This window comes from Portunus trituberculatus, chromosome 30 (assembly GCF_017591435.1).
Source record: "Portunus trituberculatus isolate SZX2019 chromosome 30, ASM1759143v1, whole genome shotgun sequence".
Taxonomy (NCBI): domain Eukaryota; kingdom Metazoa; phylum Arthropoda; class Malacostraca; order Decapoda; family Portunidae; genus Portunus; species Portunus trituberculatus.
The window spans coordinates 12,100,057-12,115,249 of record NC_059284.1 but is presented as its reverse complement, the minus strand read 5'-3'; the positions used below and the strand labels follow the sequence as shown (position 1 = coordinate 12,115,249).

At 40.4% G+C, this 15,193-nt stretch overlaps 3 protein-coding genes across 6 annotated transcripts in view; 2 read left to right on the top strand and 1 right to left on the bottom strand.

Moving 5' to 3' along the window:
• Nucleotides 1-2,361, top strand: part of LOC123510820 (cilia- and flagella-associated protein 251-like) — a 7,083-nt gene extending 4,722 nt beyond the window's left edge. For all 4 annotated transcript variants that reach the window (XM_045266240.1, XM_045266243.1, XM_045266241.1 and 1 more), the window contains 2 exons: nucleotides 1-278; nucleotides 904-2,361. The exon at nucleotides 1-278 is cut by the window's left edge and continues 63 nt beyond it. In XM_045266240.1, the coding sequence (XP_045122175.1) occupies nucleotides 1-278; nucleotides 904-924 (299 nt within the window). In that variant the 3' untranslated portion in view covers nucleotides 925-2,361. The remainder of the gene's footprint in view (nucleotides 279-903) is intronic.
• An 8-nt stretch (nucleotides 2,362-2,369) lies between these two features.
• On the bottom strand, nucleotides 2,370-8,569 carry LOC123510819 (fructose-1,6-bisphosphatase 1-like). The gene is made up of 8 exons (XM_045266239.1): nucleotides 8,195-8,569; nucleotides 6,279-6,423; nucleotides 5,547-5,653; nucleotides 4,412-4,559; nucleotides 4,180-4,308; nucleotides 3,863-3,976; nucleotides 3,509-3,596; nucleotides 2,370-3,386 (listed from the first exon to the last, which is right to left on the bottom strand). Exons 1-8 carry the CDS (start codon nucleotides 8,368-8,370, stop codon nucleotides 3,286-3,288), a joined length of 1,008 nt encoding a protein of 335 aa, XP_045122174.1. The 5' UTR covers nucleotides 8,371-8,569; the 3' UTR covers nucleotides 2,370-3,285.
• The window catches only part of LOC123510815 (CSC1-like protein 2), a 42,485-nt gene continuing 34,595 nt past the window's right edge, over nucleotides 7,304-15,193 (top strand). The window contains exons 1-3 of the mRNA XM_045266219.1: nucleotides 7,304-7,428; nucleotides 10,863-10,969; nucleotides 11,557-11,655. Of these exons, the coding sequence (XP_045122154.1) occupies nucleotides 11,566-11,655 (90 nt within the window). The 5' untranslated portion in view covers nucleotides 7,304-7,428; nucleotides 10,863-10,969; nucleotides 11,557-11,565. The remainder of the gene's footprint in view (nucleotides 7,429-10,862; nucleotides 10,970-11,556; nucleotides 11,656-15,193) is intronic.

Here is a 15,193-nt window from a genome sequence, read left to right as displayed (position 1 = left end):
AGGAGGAGGAGGAGGAAGAAGAGGAAAAGAAGGAAGAAGAGGAAACAAAGAAAGTAGAGAAGGAAGAAGAGACTAAGGAAACAAACGAAAAGGCAGAGGACAAAGAGGAGGAGGAAAATGAAGCTCCAGCAGAAACGGAAGAACCAGCAAAAGAGACTGAGGAGGCAACAAGTGCTGATGGAGAGGCAGATGGAGAAAAGGAGAAGAAAAAGAAGATAAGGAGGAGAAGGCTGAGTGAAGGGAGTGCAGTCAGCCATGGTACAAATAACTACCTGATGGTGAGTGGATGAGTAGAAGTTCATTATTACTAACTTTTACCGGACATGTGTATTGTAATTGAATAAGCTAAGCGGAGTAACTGAGAGAGTAGTAAACAAAATTAATGAGCTCCCTTACCTGCAAATGATAAGGTAGAGTTATAAGAGGAACATTGTGCTAATCTTATCAAATTTACTCTTACACCTGTTACCTCAATGGGTGGCTAGTTGTATTTTATTTAATTTTCTCTCTCTCTCTCTCTCTCTCTCTCTCTCTCTCTCTCTCTCTCTCTCTCTCTCTCTCTCTCTCTCTCTCTCTCTCTCTCTCTCTCTCTCTCTCTCTCTCTCTCTCTCAAGTGTAGAGGCTTGTGTATAAGGGAGTGATGTGGGATATTATAATACTGTACTAAAATGATGGCTTCAACAAATCTGTATAGTCTCTTGTATTTTTTACTGCTGGAGAGAAATGAGTTTTTACCAGAAGGATGGATATTATTTCTTATTTTCTTAACATTTTATTTAGTCCCTTTCTTCATACATGGTAATGTCATCAGAGAGGGAACAAGTGTAGGCCAAGGAAAGTATGTGTTGAGTAGATCCTGTACCTATATTTCGGAGAATCTAACTGTGTTTTGTTTTGTTCCAGATTCATAAAAGTACACAGTAAGGTTGTAAGGTGTTTGTGTGAGAGTTTGTCAGCGCACAGAGAGGCAGGGAAGTGAAGGGCAGCGTGGCCACACCTCATGGAGCTTCATCTGAAGGTCCAGCTCTGAAGATCCACTGTGTCCTTGTGGCTTTATTGGGGAATTGTCATTTTTGTGCCAAAGCATGTAACTTAAGGGTTGTTAAAAATTGTAAGATTGAACTTGTCCAAAAACTTTTACTCAAAGAATGTATTTTACATATTCTAAATCTTGTGAAAAATGGTTTTCTCTTCCAGATATTGAAATATAAATTGTCACTTTAATATTTTTGAGATGCTGGTGATGGCTGAAAAGATACCTGTGAAAACACCAAAGCCTGACAACTGACAGGACTTGGTGTGAATAAACAAAGTCTGTGCAATCATATCTTGCTCCAGGGAGAGCACCTCAGTTTCATACAAAATGTTTTTGTGTGTATCATAGTCTGTACTGAGTGAGTGGTATTAGGTTGTTTTTAGAATTTTTTAATGTGTGTATACGGAGTGGGAAACAAATTAGAAGTTTTATTGTAGGAGACGTGTTGTTTTCTTCAGTCCCCTCTGGCTATATTTTCCAGTGGGAGGCCAGAAGGATGGGTGTTTGACTCATCAGTTTACTCACCAGGATCTATGCACCCTTGTGTAAGGTGAAGCTTCAGTCAGGTTCAGCACTTCTAAGTGTGTAGGACACAGGTGTGGATGTGACTGTGAAATTGAAATGTGATTCCTTATTTTTTACTTGTGACTTTAATACCAACCTGATGTGTTCCAATGTACAGGGTGCTGGCAGACTTGGCTTTGCTCTTGGTTCATGAGAACATGATGAATGTGCAAAGGTACAGTGAGTGCAGTGGCTCCAAGTCAAGATGCCACACTGATCTGGCCATTTACACTGGATCCATTCAATGTCATTATATATGAAAATTTTGTTCAAAGCTTTAAACGTGTGGTGTAAAGTTACTTTAAAAAATGTGAAGATTTAATTCTTGCTCCTTAGGAGTTGTATTAGTAAATTATAGGTAATGTGAAATTTTAAATTTACAATGAGAAAAAATTATGAATTGAGTTCCTATTTTAATGAGACCCACAGCTCTGTGGGCCACCAGGCTAAGGTTATGTGTTGACATGATTGTGTAATGTTCTCATTCCATTAAATAATTTAAGAGGATTACACAAGTAAAGCAATTTGTAGCACATGTAAGATTTATATTTTGTTCACAACAAAATTTTAGTAGTGTGAGCATTGCATAGTGTGTATCACTAATACATGACCCTGGTTGGTGTGATGGGGATGGTAAAGCTGGATTGTGGGGTCACTAAGCCACCTCAACAATACCTCTCAATTTTGTTATATAACATGGGGAATTTTGTATGAACACAGTTACTTTTACAAGCATAGAATTTTCAAACCTTCCTTTCAAAGTCTTGTATCATTATAACCTTTTATTCTCCATAACAGCATTACATAAGAGCAGAGCAGAAGAATCGTGGCACAGGTAGAGGAGATAACCAGCGATTTACTTGACAAGAAGCATTTGTGCAGGGCAAGGCACAATGGGACTCTGTTACATTGATAGGCTTGACGAAGAGCAGGCACTGCAGGAGGCCACCCATCACATCCTAAAATGCCTCTGAATTCAATAGCCACCACTGCTATGCAGTAACAATCTTCCCACTGCTTTAGGTCATGAAAAAGTATGTGCATTACATGCCACAACCATCTAGTACTTTAAAACAGAACAAGATGGATGTCCCATGAAAAGTGTCACTTCCTTTTCTTTTCGGATCCCTTGTACATCTCACAGTGCAGACAATACTTTAAAGTGCTCTACTCCTGAGTCAGTATGTGATAACATTCAGTCTGTGGGGAAGGAATGTGTAAAGTCTCACTACTCTAGTGAGGCTTATATGCCACCTGTGCCTTTCAGCCAAAATGTTTCTCCACAGTGATCATGATGAGCATATTGAGGCTGAGGGAGAAAGAAATAATTTCAACTTCCAAGGACTCCTCCCAAAGTACCAAACAAAATGTTAATTATATGTGGAAGAGGACATATGCTTTTCACATGAGGAAATGACTGGAACTATAGAGGCACAAAATACTTCACTTGACTGATCATTATGTGTAAACAAAAAGATGGAAAATATAGGTCTCTGTGCATAGATGTATTACAAAAATACTCTTACTAGCACCTTTAGGTACCTCCTGCCATACATAGTTTTACCTGCATATCTGAGTAGAATTCGGAACATCTTGCATTGCTTGCAACATGAAGCATAAAATAACAAGTAACAGTTAAAATCATTCAGTCATTCAAATATTTCATGTTCTCGATCACAGGTGTACTACAAGCCATGCTTTTTGTACAGATCAATGATGTCCTGCACATCACCAGCAGAGCCCAGGAAGATGGGTGTGCGCTGGTGGATGTCTGTTGGCATAATGTCTGAAAAGATGGAACAGAGAATAAGAATAAGGGACTTCACATGCTCAGACTTGCCTTATTAAGGATGTAATCATATAGTAACAGCTGACTGACAGATGACAGTTTGAACATGTCAGACTCACCAAGGATGGGCATCTTCCCTGTGGTGGCCTTGCCTCCTGCCTGCTGCACCAGGAAGGCCATCGGGTTACACTCGTAGAGGAGACGCAGCTGAGAATTGAAAACACAATGGTTACATTGTTAACATTCAAAATTCATCTTAATACACAACTGTCTGGTTAACTTGATCCAAGTAACTGTGAATGCCTGTTACAAATTTATATAGATAATAATGCATTTTGACATAGACCACTACAAAATATATGCAGCATAAGACAAAAGTGCTTATCTAGTTGATTTCAGTAACATTTGCATTGCTTATTGAGACTACTTGTAATTACAACAGAAAGCCATACAAGTGTTTTCACTGGACTCACCTTTCCCTTGGGAGCATCAGCTGTGGCAGGGTACATGAAGATGCCTCCATACTTGATGGTGCGGTGAACATCGGCCACCATTGAGCCAATGTAGCGAGCACCTGCCTTCTTCTCCTACAAGTTAAGATATCTGGTATTAGAAACTACAATATCAAGAAAATTCAACGATAATGGTAAAAAATTTGGAATTTCATTTAAAGATGTCAACTGATACAAAAGTACTTTAAATATGAATTTCAGCTGCATTAACAAAGAATAATATAATCCATGCATCACAAGGGTTCCTGCGTTGTATGTATATCAGTTTCTTAGCTAACCTTCTTGCCCTTGACATATTCTGAAACGGCAGGATCCCACAGGTTAGCATAGCCCTCGTTAAGACTGTAGATCTTTCCCCTCTCCTTGATGGTCATGTTGGGGTCAGTCAGCACAAACTCTCCAATGCTCTGAGAAAGAAAAAACGAAATCATAACTGCTCTACATGATCACACAAACCATAAACACAAGAGCTGTACAATCAGCATTGTGTGGGCCATAAGTGATCCTCACCGGGTCCAGCATGAAGCCGTTGACACCATTGCCTGTAGAGATGACCATCATTGTGGCTGAACCATAAAGGGCATATCCAGCAGCCACTATTTGGTTGCCGGGCTGGAGGGCATCATTTACATTGGGGTCCGTGGCTGTCGACTTCTTACTGGTAGATAAAAGATAATGATCAAGACTCTAATAACAACCAGTTTTAAGAAAGACATTTTGTAGTTTTGCAGTTACACATAATAATGTCACTTGTTCAAGGTTATCTAGACCTAAATTTCAATAACTTCTCTACTATAACATTGCCTCACAGGAAATATAATTAGTAGTGAGGCGGTGGTGTAGTGGATAAGGTGGTGAGCGTGAGATCGGGCAGACGTCCACGTGTAAGTTTGAATCCCACCACATACCGTTTTGAAGCTATGCCATTTTGTCGGGTGGTTTAAAGTTACCTACATGTCACCATGATACCCAGGTTCTATGTTGTTACACCAAAGATGCGATTGGGTGGTGATATGGGCCCTAATATGGGTACCACTATAAATAAAATTGCCTGCGCCACTAATGGGCTGAACAGCGCTTCTCACATAATTATATACTCTTTAAGTATGTCTACAGGCGCTATAGGCCATAACGAAAAAATGAATAAATAATTAAAATGATAATAATAAACAAATAGATAAAAAGTGAGATTCAATATATCCCTTGAACTCTTGTCTACACTTTAAATACACACACACACACACACACACACACACACACACACACACACTCACACACACACACGGCCCGATAGCTCAGTGGTTAGAGCGCTGGCTTCACAAGCCAGATGACCGGGGTTCGATTCCCCGGCCGGGTGGAGATATTTGGGTGTGTCTCCTTTCACGTGTAGCCCCTGTTCACCTAACAGTGAGTAGGTACGGGATGTAAATCGAGGAGTTGTGACCTTGTTGTCCCGGTGTGTGGTGTGTGCCTGGTCTCAGGCCTATCCCAAGATCGGAAATAATGAGCTCTGAGCTCGTTCCGTAGGGTAACGTCTGGCTGTCTCGTCAGAGACTGCAGCAGATCAAACAGTGAATTACACACACACACACTCTCTCTCTCTCTCTCTCTCTCTCTCTCTCTCAAATGGGAGTAATATACCAACCTGTATATGGAGAAAATGGATCCAATGGACACGAGGCAATCAATATTAGAGGAACCATCAAGGGGATCAAAGCACACCACATACTTCCCCTGACGATCCTTCTCCACCTGTGAAGGAACGACAAATGAACAGCAATGCCACGATACTAGAGGCACAGCACACACATCAGCTTTGGGGCAAATCTAGTTGTGAGACAAAGGTGGTATGCCATGTGCAGAGATGCTAGAAATGAACCCACCGAGTAGAAGGAAGAATGGAAGACCAAAAGTTTATTACTGAAGAGACATAGGGGAATGATTGAGTCAGAAGACCTATTGAAGTGAAGATGTGTAAACCTGTTGTAATTGATTAATTAAGATATCCAAAATGGCGGTACAATATTGCCTGTAACGTGGGTTTGAAGTAAAAAGCTCCTACATACGCTTGTGGACTGAAATTAACTGTGATCTTATATAAAAAAAAAAAATGTAGTTAAAAATCATCTTATATCCATTAAGTATACTATAAGATGCCTTTTCTAGCTGTAAATAAGGAAGATGTGAATGTTTGCATTTTAACAGAGTACTTGATATAATTGTTTAGTCTACAAGTTGAGCAGTATGTGAATCTATTTGGTGATAACATCTTTCTGATAAGGAAATGTGCAGCACACAACACGAAAATTGCATAACGGAAAAATATATAACAATCTACAAATCTTGCTATAAGTAGAGCAGCGCACCACGCTCTCACCTCTATAACTGTTTTGTTCTCCTCTGAGACCAGCAGGCAGGTGGTGTAGGAGGAACTCAGCATGTTGATAAAGAGGTCGTTGGCCAGCACATCCAACTTCTTAACCTCCTCGCCCTGCACGTTCACATCCCCTGCCATGCCGAACCTGGAAAGCGTCGTTCATATCACGTGTTGTACAATAATTATTGTGATGCACCAAAAAGGTTTTGTATTGGGATTAGTATTGAATTGTCCCCGTACACAGAGGAATGCAAAGGAACTATGATTTCAGTGGTGGTGCATATGGTGGTAGTGGTGCCAATAATGACCGATGATGGTGATATGATAACTAAGATTTCATTATGTCGGTGATAGTGATGGTAATGGCGATGATTATGGTGGTGATGGCGAATTCCATGGTGATGATAACTATAACAATGATAGTAGGTATAACTGGTGGTGATGGTAATGGTAATGAAATGATTATTACAACGATATAATACCTATGAAGGGTTTAAAACGCTCTATGTAGCATTCTCTATTATTTGGATCGTTACAATGATAACAATACGTATATATAGTGATAATGACGAAGACAAGAACTAGGGAACAATGATGAAAATAGTGATGACGAAGAGAACCATATATTGATAGTGAGTAGTGACAACGATGCATAAGCTAACAGTTCTTAACCATTAGTTTAACAGCGTTCAGCACCATCACGACACGAGGACAAACATTAAAGGTCACTTGAAGCTGAAAAACATAAAAATTTCCAACATCATAAGGCGCCGTGCCCCGCCCCAACACGCTAATAGCTGATTGGGTGGCTGTGGTGTGGCTAGAGCGTTGATTGGTCTAGCCTGTGGTGTGTCCGTGGCTGGCAACAACTGAAGGTCGTGGGGATGCCAGGTTCAACATTTTCACTGTGACTCCTACGTAAACGCCCACACCTCTATTTCACTTGTTTCATTGTGCTGCAAGACCTCAAGTTAGAAAAGAACAAGGTAAAATAGTTTTCGTGAAAACTCTAGCCACATAAGTCACCGGCCACAGAAATGGTAATCAATCTAGCTGCTGTTACCATGGCAATCTGGGTGCTCACTGCTCACTCTCCGGCTGAGTCCTTGGGGGTCCAAAGTCGTTGTCTCACGGATAACAACAACTAGAAGTACGTGCAATGAACCAACCCTTACTTTACTACCATTTCTTCTTTTTGTAGTGTGTGTGCGAGTGTGTGTCTGGTCAATGATTTGTAACGGTAAATGTACAAAATCCACATTCTTCTCTTGTATAGGTGAAACTTTACTAACGTTTTCCCGAGGTGAATTAAACCATATGTTACACTATTACACATGCTATTACAGCCACAACAGTTTAAATAAAACCAAACACGCACAGTGCCCAAGTGATTAGAGTATCTATAGAGGTAACAGATATGGATATCGAATCATGACAAACTTCATAATTCAGTATACAGTGAAATTAGCTTTATCTGCCATAGAAACAAGTGTGATTCTGTACACTGCCTTTTGATATCTAAATAGTGTATAGGTGACCTATTTGTGGCTTTCTCTCTAGTCGCTGATGGGAAAGTCATGTGTTAACGGTACCTCAATTCAGACATTCCACAGATCCATTCTATGGACCTTTACGTGGTCTAGTGATTATCTTCATCTACACTCGTACTCTTCAGCCTGCTTGTTGCATGGACGCAATGAAATCAAGTGTGAAGTTATGTAGAATCTTCACTGTTTATACAAGGAAAATTATTGTATGGGATGACGTAAATGTGCGACAGGTGAATCAGTCGAGGCTTAACGACGCACATTACTGTACATCCAATTGAGGCCTTGAGTAAACCTATAAGCAGAAGCGGAAAACAGTTTAATGATATAGACTGTGTCAGACATAATATAATATCATGTAACACTTACAGTTTAGCGATGCCTGCCTTCCTCACAGCCGAGGAGATGGCTTTCACAGCTGTCTGGATGCAGACGAGGAGTTGGGTGAGATCACCGGAGGCGTGAGGGATTTTCTTCTGCTCGGCCAATGTAAAGCGAGTCAGCGACATGCAGTTGGTATCGATGGGAGGGCCGCCGGACGTCATTATGGTGGTTAGAGCTAGTGATATGAGTCCTTAAAGGAATCCCGTGGTAAGGAGAGGTGGATCGAGAGAGAGAGAGTGGCGTGCCTCAGGAGCCGAGCAGGACCCGCGGTGATCTGTTCTCTAGCGTCGCCACGTCCACCACCACACCACAGCAGTTACTTGTTCAAGGTGAAACTTCTCGTTGCCAGTTATCACTTTCGAATACTGTACGGGAATACTTCTTTCTACTAATGCGTCACTTGTTTGTCTGTCGTATCTGATAATGACACCTTTCTGGGTTATATAGTTTACATGGTTATGCTTATGAAAACTGATGTAAATGTTGACAACGCTGGAATGTTACGTTAGGCTTAAAAAAGTAGGAAAAGAGAGAGGCGAAGAGAGGGCTGAGCTGTAGCTAACTACTTCATGGGTCTATGAATATAACAGTTGCTCTGGGAAGCCATGAAACCGCAAGTATCCTGCTAGTGAATAAAGTATTGCTACGACCAATAGATTTGAAGAATGCTGTGTTAAATTCATATGGTGGCAGATAAATAGTACGACATGTTATCTGAACGAGTATAAGTAGTAACGGCGTACTGATCTCGAGGCAGTCGATAACACAGGTGTTCTGCTATTCATTACTGGAGAACGTTGCTGTTTTTATACTATCATATATATATATATTTTTTTTTTCAGCTTTTGATCCAACTTGTTTAGAATTCCTTGCATTGCATTATAATCAGCCAATGCATCTCCACGGTCACCTCTAAAAATGTCCATCTTCACCATCTTCACCATCCTTATCTTGCAACTCACCAACCCTTCATTACGTTTAAACACGCTCGCCTTCCACTATCGCTTTGTACTGCCCAACCTCACCATCCTTACTATCTATACTATTGCCTCACTTTCATAATCTTACCAGTTTTCCTCTCCGTCTTTCTCACAATCTCCCATCCTCTTTACTATCCACGTCTCTTTATTTTAAGCTATTTTCCTCACCATTATCTTGAGCACCAGCCGTGTCTCGCTCGTTTCCTGTGGCTTGCTCTCTCCTTATTTACCTGCAGTTCAAGTGTTATTTATTCATTTATTTATTTTTACAGGTTTTAATATTTTTACTTCAGATTTTGTCTCCGTGTGTCTGAGAGAGAGAGAGAGAGAGAGAGAGAGAGAGAGAGAGAGAGAGAGAGAGAGAGAGAGAGACAGATCAATTATAGAATACCTGAAACACGTAACAGACAGCTTCCACTCCTGCTGTACGATGTGTATTAGGGTTTATCAGTGTCTTCCCTTTAGGCAGGACACCGAGAAATTCCAGAATGCAGGAGAACGAATTAAAGCGGATACTACACTCAAATCCTGACTCATTGATGAACACTAGTCTCGTTATATCAATTCATTATCACCCTCATGTAATTATCGCTTCTTTGACCGTGTAATATTAAAATTCTTACTCATTGACGAACACCTGCCATTGCTGCATCAATTAAGTATTAGCATCATAATCATTACATCCTTTAACATCCTTATTTTTCATCACGAGATTGGACATTACATTACCTAGATAAGAAAGGAATAATAAATAGATAAACAAAAGATAAAAAAGATAGTGTATGGGATATGGAAGAAAAGAGAAAGCCAACAGAACTTAATGGACAGAGCAGAATGATAAGTCAAGAAACAAAATGAAAGAAGCATCGATATAAAGCTCGTATTTTCAAACACTGCTGTGCTTCACCTTCACTATTTCAAAACGGTTTGTTTAAATTTACACGAGTTTTTAAGGTGGTTTTTTATGGTTCTAGAGATACTGTGATAAGATTTCTACATTATTAACTGGATAAACGCTCTTGAAAATCCCGCTAATCATCTCTGTGGCCTTAGAAAGTAGCCGTGGTGAGAGAGCAAAGCGTTTCTGAATAATGGCTTAAAGACGAAGCTTTCCGACTCACACCTGACCTCACCTACTGCTAGGGCTCATTATCAAAGCACGAAAGGATGACGTTTTAACTTATAGAAGCCACGACGGTTGTTATACAGTAGTTACAGCTCTACAGAAGAGACTATGAGGCGCTCGGCCCATGTCTCTACCGGTGTCATTCAGTGAGACGAGAACTGGTAATGACGGACCGTAGAGTTAGTTAAATGTGTTAGTCGCTCACCGTAGACTTTCACACTTGGGAAACTTTTAGAGACGCACGAATGAACAAATACTAAATGACCTTAGATATCCGTGTGTGTGTGTGTGTGTGTGTGACGCTGAGTGACAGATACGTGCCAGGGGTCCCATCAAGAGTCAGGCAGCTTATCAAAACATCATGCCCATTACATCACAACACTGGCGACACGTGGCCTTCATTAAAACAATCACACACTCATTTTACACCTCCTGCCTTCCAATTATTATTATTATTATTATTATTATTATTATTATTATTATTATTATTATTATTATTATTACTATTATTATTATTATTATTATTATTATTATTATTATTATTCAGGTTGCCAGGAGAGGAGAATCTTGCATCACTTGAGGGAACAATGCTGCAAGGTGACCGCTGCTGGAAAGGGCTGAGGCAGACACACAGAAAATGGAAGGTTCATCTACGTACGTGGAATGTCACACACACACACACACACACACACACACACACACACACACACACACACACACACACACACACACTGTTATCTCGCCAGCCGTGACACAGGAAACCGTTCATGATAACACGACAACTTTTCACTCACTCATGAACCCAAATGTGTGGGCTTGCCAACCCAATCTTTCTCAACACACGCTTGTATGGAATGTTTTGTATACAAGTTTTGCTTAGTGTTATTTATCCACGTATACACAAACTGAACATTGACGTATGCACATAAAGGATGATCAATTAACTATGAAATTAACCTTTGAAAAGAAATACGTAGATCTTATAGAAGATATGCGAGATGAAGTGGGTGAAAAGGAGGAAAATGATGGCCAACAGGTCAGGGCTAGAAATCAATTGCATCTAGTATATCTAACTCGTGCACCTTTCTACAAACCTAGACCTTGTAGAGAAGAGAACGCTCGAATAGGAAGGAGAGGAAAAAGGAAAGGGATGGTTAATTAGTAAAGGATTAAAAGCACTACATCTAGCAAGCCATGCTAGTGTGAGTTATGTTATCTAAGTGAAATCTGTATACCGTCAGGATGAAGACATGCAGGAGACTCACAGAGAAGCGATGCCAGCCTTCCTGACGGCGTTGGAGATGCTCTTGACGGCGGTCTGGATGGCCATCACCAGCATGGTAAGCTCCCCTGTCGCGTGTGGGTGTTTCTTCTGTTCCTTCAGGATATATCTCGTCAGCGTCATACAATTGGTGTCGATCTGATTACCTTGAGTCGTCATTTTTACGATCTGGTGGTAAAAAGGTTTGAAAGCATCACATTTTGTAGTCTGGCGGTCCTTCTCCCTGACACATGACCTATGCACGACCTTCCGGCCCCCGACTACAAACTCACGGCAGTGCTGACAGTGAATCACTACTGACTGTATCACTCAAAACAAAGCACCACCACAAAACTGTCTGATGACTGAGAGATGCATCTTTTGTTCACTCTTGTTACATGAAAGTTATAAAGCAAAACACGTGTCCCGGCAATCAATAATTCTACGGTTTATGGTGAGACTTACTTGGTCTTTACGTCGCTGAGTTCTGGGTTTGTGTGTGTGCCAAGACCAGGCGGCTACCGTTTAACCTTGTGCCAGGCCAGAGGTGTCTCTGTTGCCGGGATGCAAGGAGGAGCGCTGGGTCGTGACTGAGTGGCAGAGATCGGGTGAGCCCTCCACAAGCAGCTCAACTACTGCCATCTTCTATTAATACCACTGCCTCGTCCCCCGCGAAGGTTAAAACACTATTGTGTCCAGAGTTGTTTACGTCACTCTTTACCATATATATATATATATATATATATATATATATATATATATATATATATATATATATATATATATATATATATATATATATATATATATATATATATATATATATATATATATATATATATATATATATATATATATATATATATATATATATATATATATATATCGCAGTACTCGATTAACCTTTTACATGTAGAGAGTCGGTGACAGACGTGCCACGCCACTTGTGCCCCAATACTCACGCTCTTCCACCGGTAAAATCCGTGTTTGAATCACAGATTTGTGCGTGTGGTGTGCGCCACACCACGGTGCCTGTAGACCGCGGGGAACTACTTCTCCAGCAGACTGACCTGCACCAAGACGCTGTGGCAAACTCTACGAGTACCTGCCGACACAGTGTGTCCTTACCAGTCGTCTGGGAGCCATCGGGTCGTGCGTTTTTTTTTTTTTTTTCACTGAACAGTGATAATAATAATAATAATAATAATAATAATAATAATTATAATAATAATAATAATAATAATAATAGTAATGATAAAGGAAGGACTACCTTAAGAAGGACTACCTTAATTATTCAACTCCTACAGTTACTGATTACGTTTGGACGTTATCGTTCTTCTGTCTTCAATATTAAATAACAAGTATTTGGATCAGTTTGCTAAAACAACACTGCTGATCCCTATGACCTGCATCCCAGTTTAATGTTACCTTAGCTGGCCACGGAGCACCACGCCGCATTCCCCACTCCCTGCACTAGAGTTCTCAGTGAAATTGATCTTTATTTTCGTGTAACATCCAACTGCACGCAAAGAAGCAGAGGAAAGGAGCAGAGTGAGAGGGAAAGAGGAAGGAAGGGAGAGAGGGGAAGGAAAGGAAAAAAAGGAGAAAAATTGAGAAGGGAGGGTTGATTGATTCGCAGAAATATTCGCAGAATAGTGCCATAAACTTATACACTGTCTCTCATTATAACCATACCAAGATAATGCTTGGTTTGATAAGAATTCATGCGTACCAAGTTCCTTAGATTGTTACACTAACTATAAACAGACACGCTATACGTTGTGCATTACTTTAATTAAATAGAGATCGTGATAAGTAGCTTGCCTTGTGTTATTTGTGCATCAGGTTAAGATACGGTATAGTTTGCACTCATACGCCCGCGTGTTACCATGTTCATAAACTGTACTAACAATGAGCATTACAACTTAGACCGGTATTCTGAAACGCTTTGCTCTCTCACCATCACCACTTTCCAAATTCTCTAGTTGAAGATACTCGTGTTTTTAAGGGTATATTTATGGTTCTGGTGATGGGTTGGCAAGATTTCTAGTTAATATGAGGAAAAACTGTCTTGAAAACCCGGCTAGTTGTCTCTGGGGACTTGGAAAATTGTCGTGTTGAGAGAGCAAGGCGTTTCTGATTAGAGCAGTTAAACTCATTGCCACGTCGACCTGGCTAATACATCATAAATTTATATCCTACAGCTAGTGGCATTCAATTACCTGCATAGTAACTCAGGTAATCCAGTTTAAGGAAGGGCAGGTGAGCTATGCGCAACACCTGCCTTAACTAGTCACCTGGCTGGCATACACCTGTGTCGCCTCTTAATGTTTTAATGACCCACACTCCACCATCCTCCCATATTGCCTGATAGAAGTTTAACCGCAAAATTTATGCGTCATTACTCCATTGTAGCGTTGTGATTATGTATGAACCATAACATTGTGTCTAGATAAAAGGTAGGCCTTGTTACCACGTCATATCTCTCTCTCTCTCTCTCTCTCTCTGCGGGTGACAATTTGGAGCAGAAAGCCAATGATATCTTGGTGTTGGGGTGTGATGTGGTAGTGGTGTCACCATTGCACTCCTTCCTTCTCTCTCTCTCTCTCTCTCTCTCTGTGTGTGTGTGTGTGTGTGTGTAATTCACCTCGGTCGTCTGCTGGTCACCCAGCCAGTCTTCCCCATTACGGAGCGAGCTCAGAGCTCATAGACCGATCTTCGAGTAGGACTGAGAGCACATGAACACACAACACACACCGGGAAAGCGAGGCCACAGCCCCTCGAGGGAATCGAACCCCGGTCCTCTGGCTTGTGAAGCCAGCGCTCTAACCACTGAGCTACCGTGTGTGTGTGTGTGTGTGTGTGTGTGTGTGTGAATCCATTTTATTAACAAAGGGGAAGTAGTTAGGCAGCATCACTCACCATCATTTCATTGTAGCTTCGTGTACCTATCTATCATATCCCAAAGCTATGGTTTGTGTTACGAGCAGTTGATTTCTTTGCTATGATATTAAAAATAAGAGTATATTGTAGCTTTCTCAAGGTAAAAAGTAAGATAAAAATCCCTTCCCTTTGTATTATGCTTTCTGTTGCCTCTCTTACCTCGTGCCTACGCTAGCCTCCTCCTTATATATTACATTTTATATAAACTAAATGATCAATACATAATTAACCCCTTGAATACTGGGACACATATTTATCTTGAGATTTGTCTACGATTAAACCATTTTATTGACATTAGGAAGGGTCTATGGAGATTGGAAGTTTAATGGCCACAGTCTTCACTTTTTTAATCCCCCATATTAGTTTCTGAATCTGTATAAAATCACCAGATAGTAAGCAGAATGAATATGAAAACACGTCATAGTACTGAAGGGTTAAAAGAAAAAGAAGAAGAAGAAAAAGAAACGTACAGTATAATGTTATGCAATATGAATTCCAGCAAATTATCGTACGCACCACATATTATCGTATAAGGAACAAAAACATCGTACTGCTGTCATCTCTCATTGCTAATTTCTTGTAAAAAAAATATATATAATTGACGATAAGAGCAAAATACAAGGGTAATTTTTAACGAAGGATAAGAATGTGAAAATCCTTGTGGAGCCATTTCA

Bases quoted from the DNA above. Each gene is read 5' to 3' on its own strand.
- LOC123510819 (XM_045266239.1), bottom strand. From the start codon at position 8,370: ATGACGTCCGGCGGCCCTCCCATCGATACCAACTGCATGTCGCTGACT. The intron at 6,424-8,194 runs GTAAGTGTTACA...GACGCTTTCCAG, and splicing joins AAGGCAGGCATCGCTAAACT to GTTCGGCATGGCAGGGGATG. The intron at 3,597-3,862 runs GTGAGTCCAGTG...TTCAATTCTCAG, and splicing joins CTGATGCTCCCAAGGGAAAG to CTGCGTCTCCTCTACGAGTG.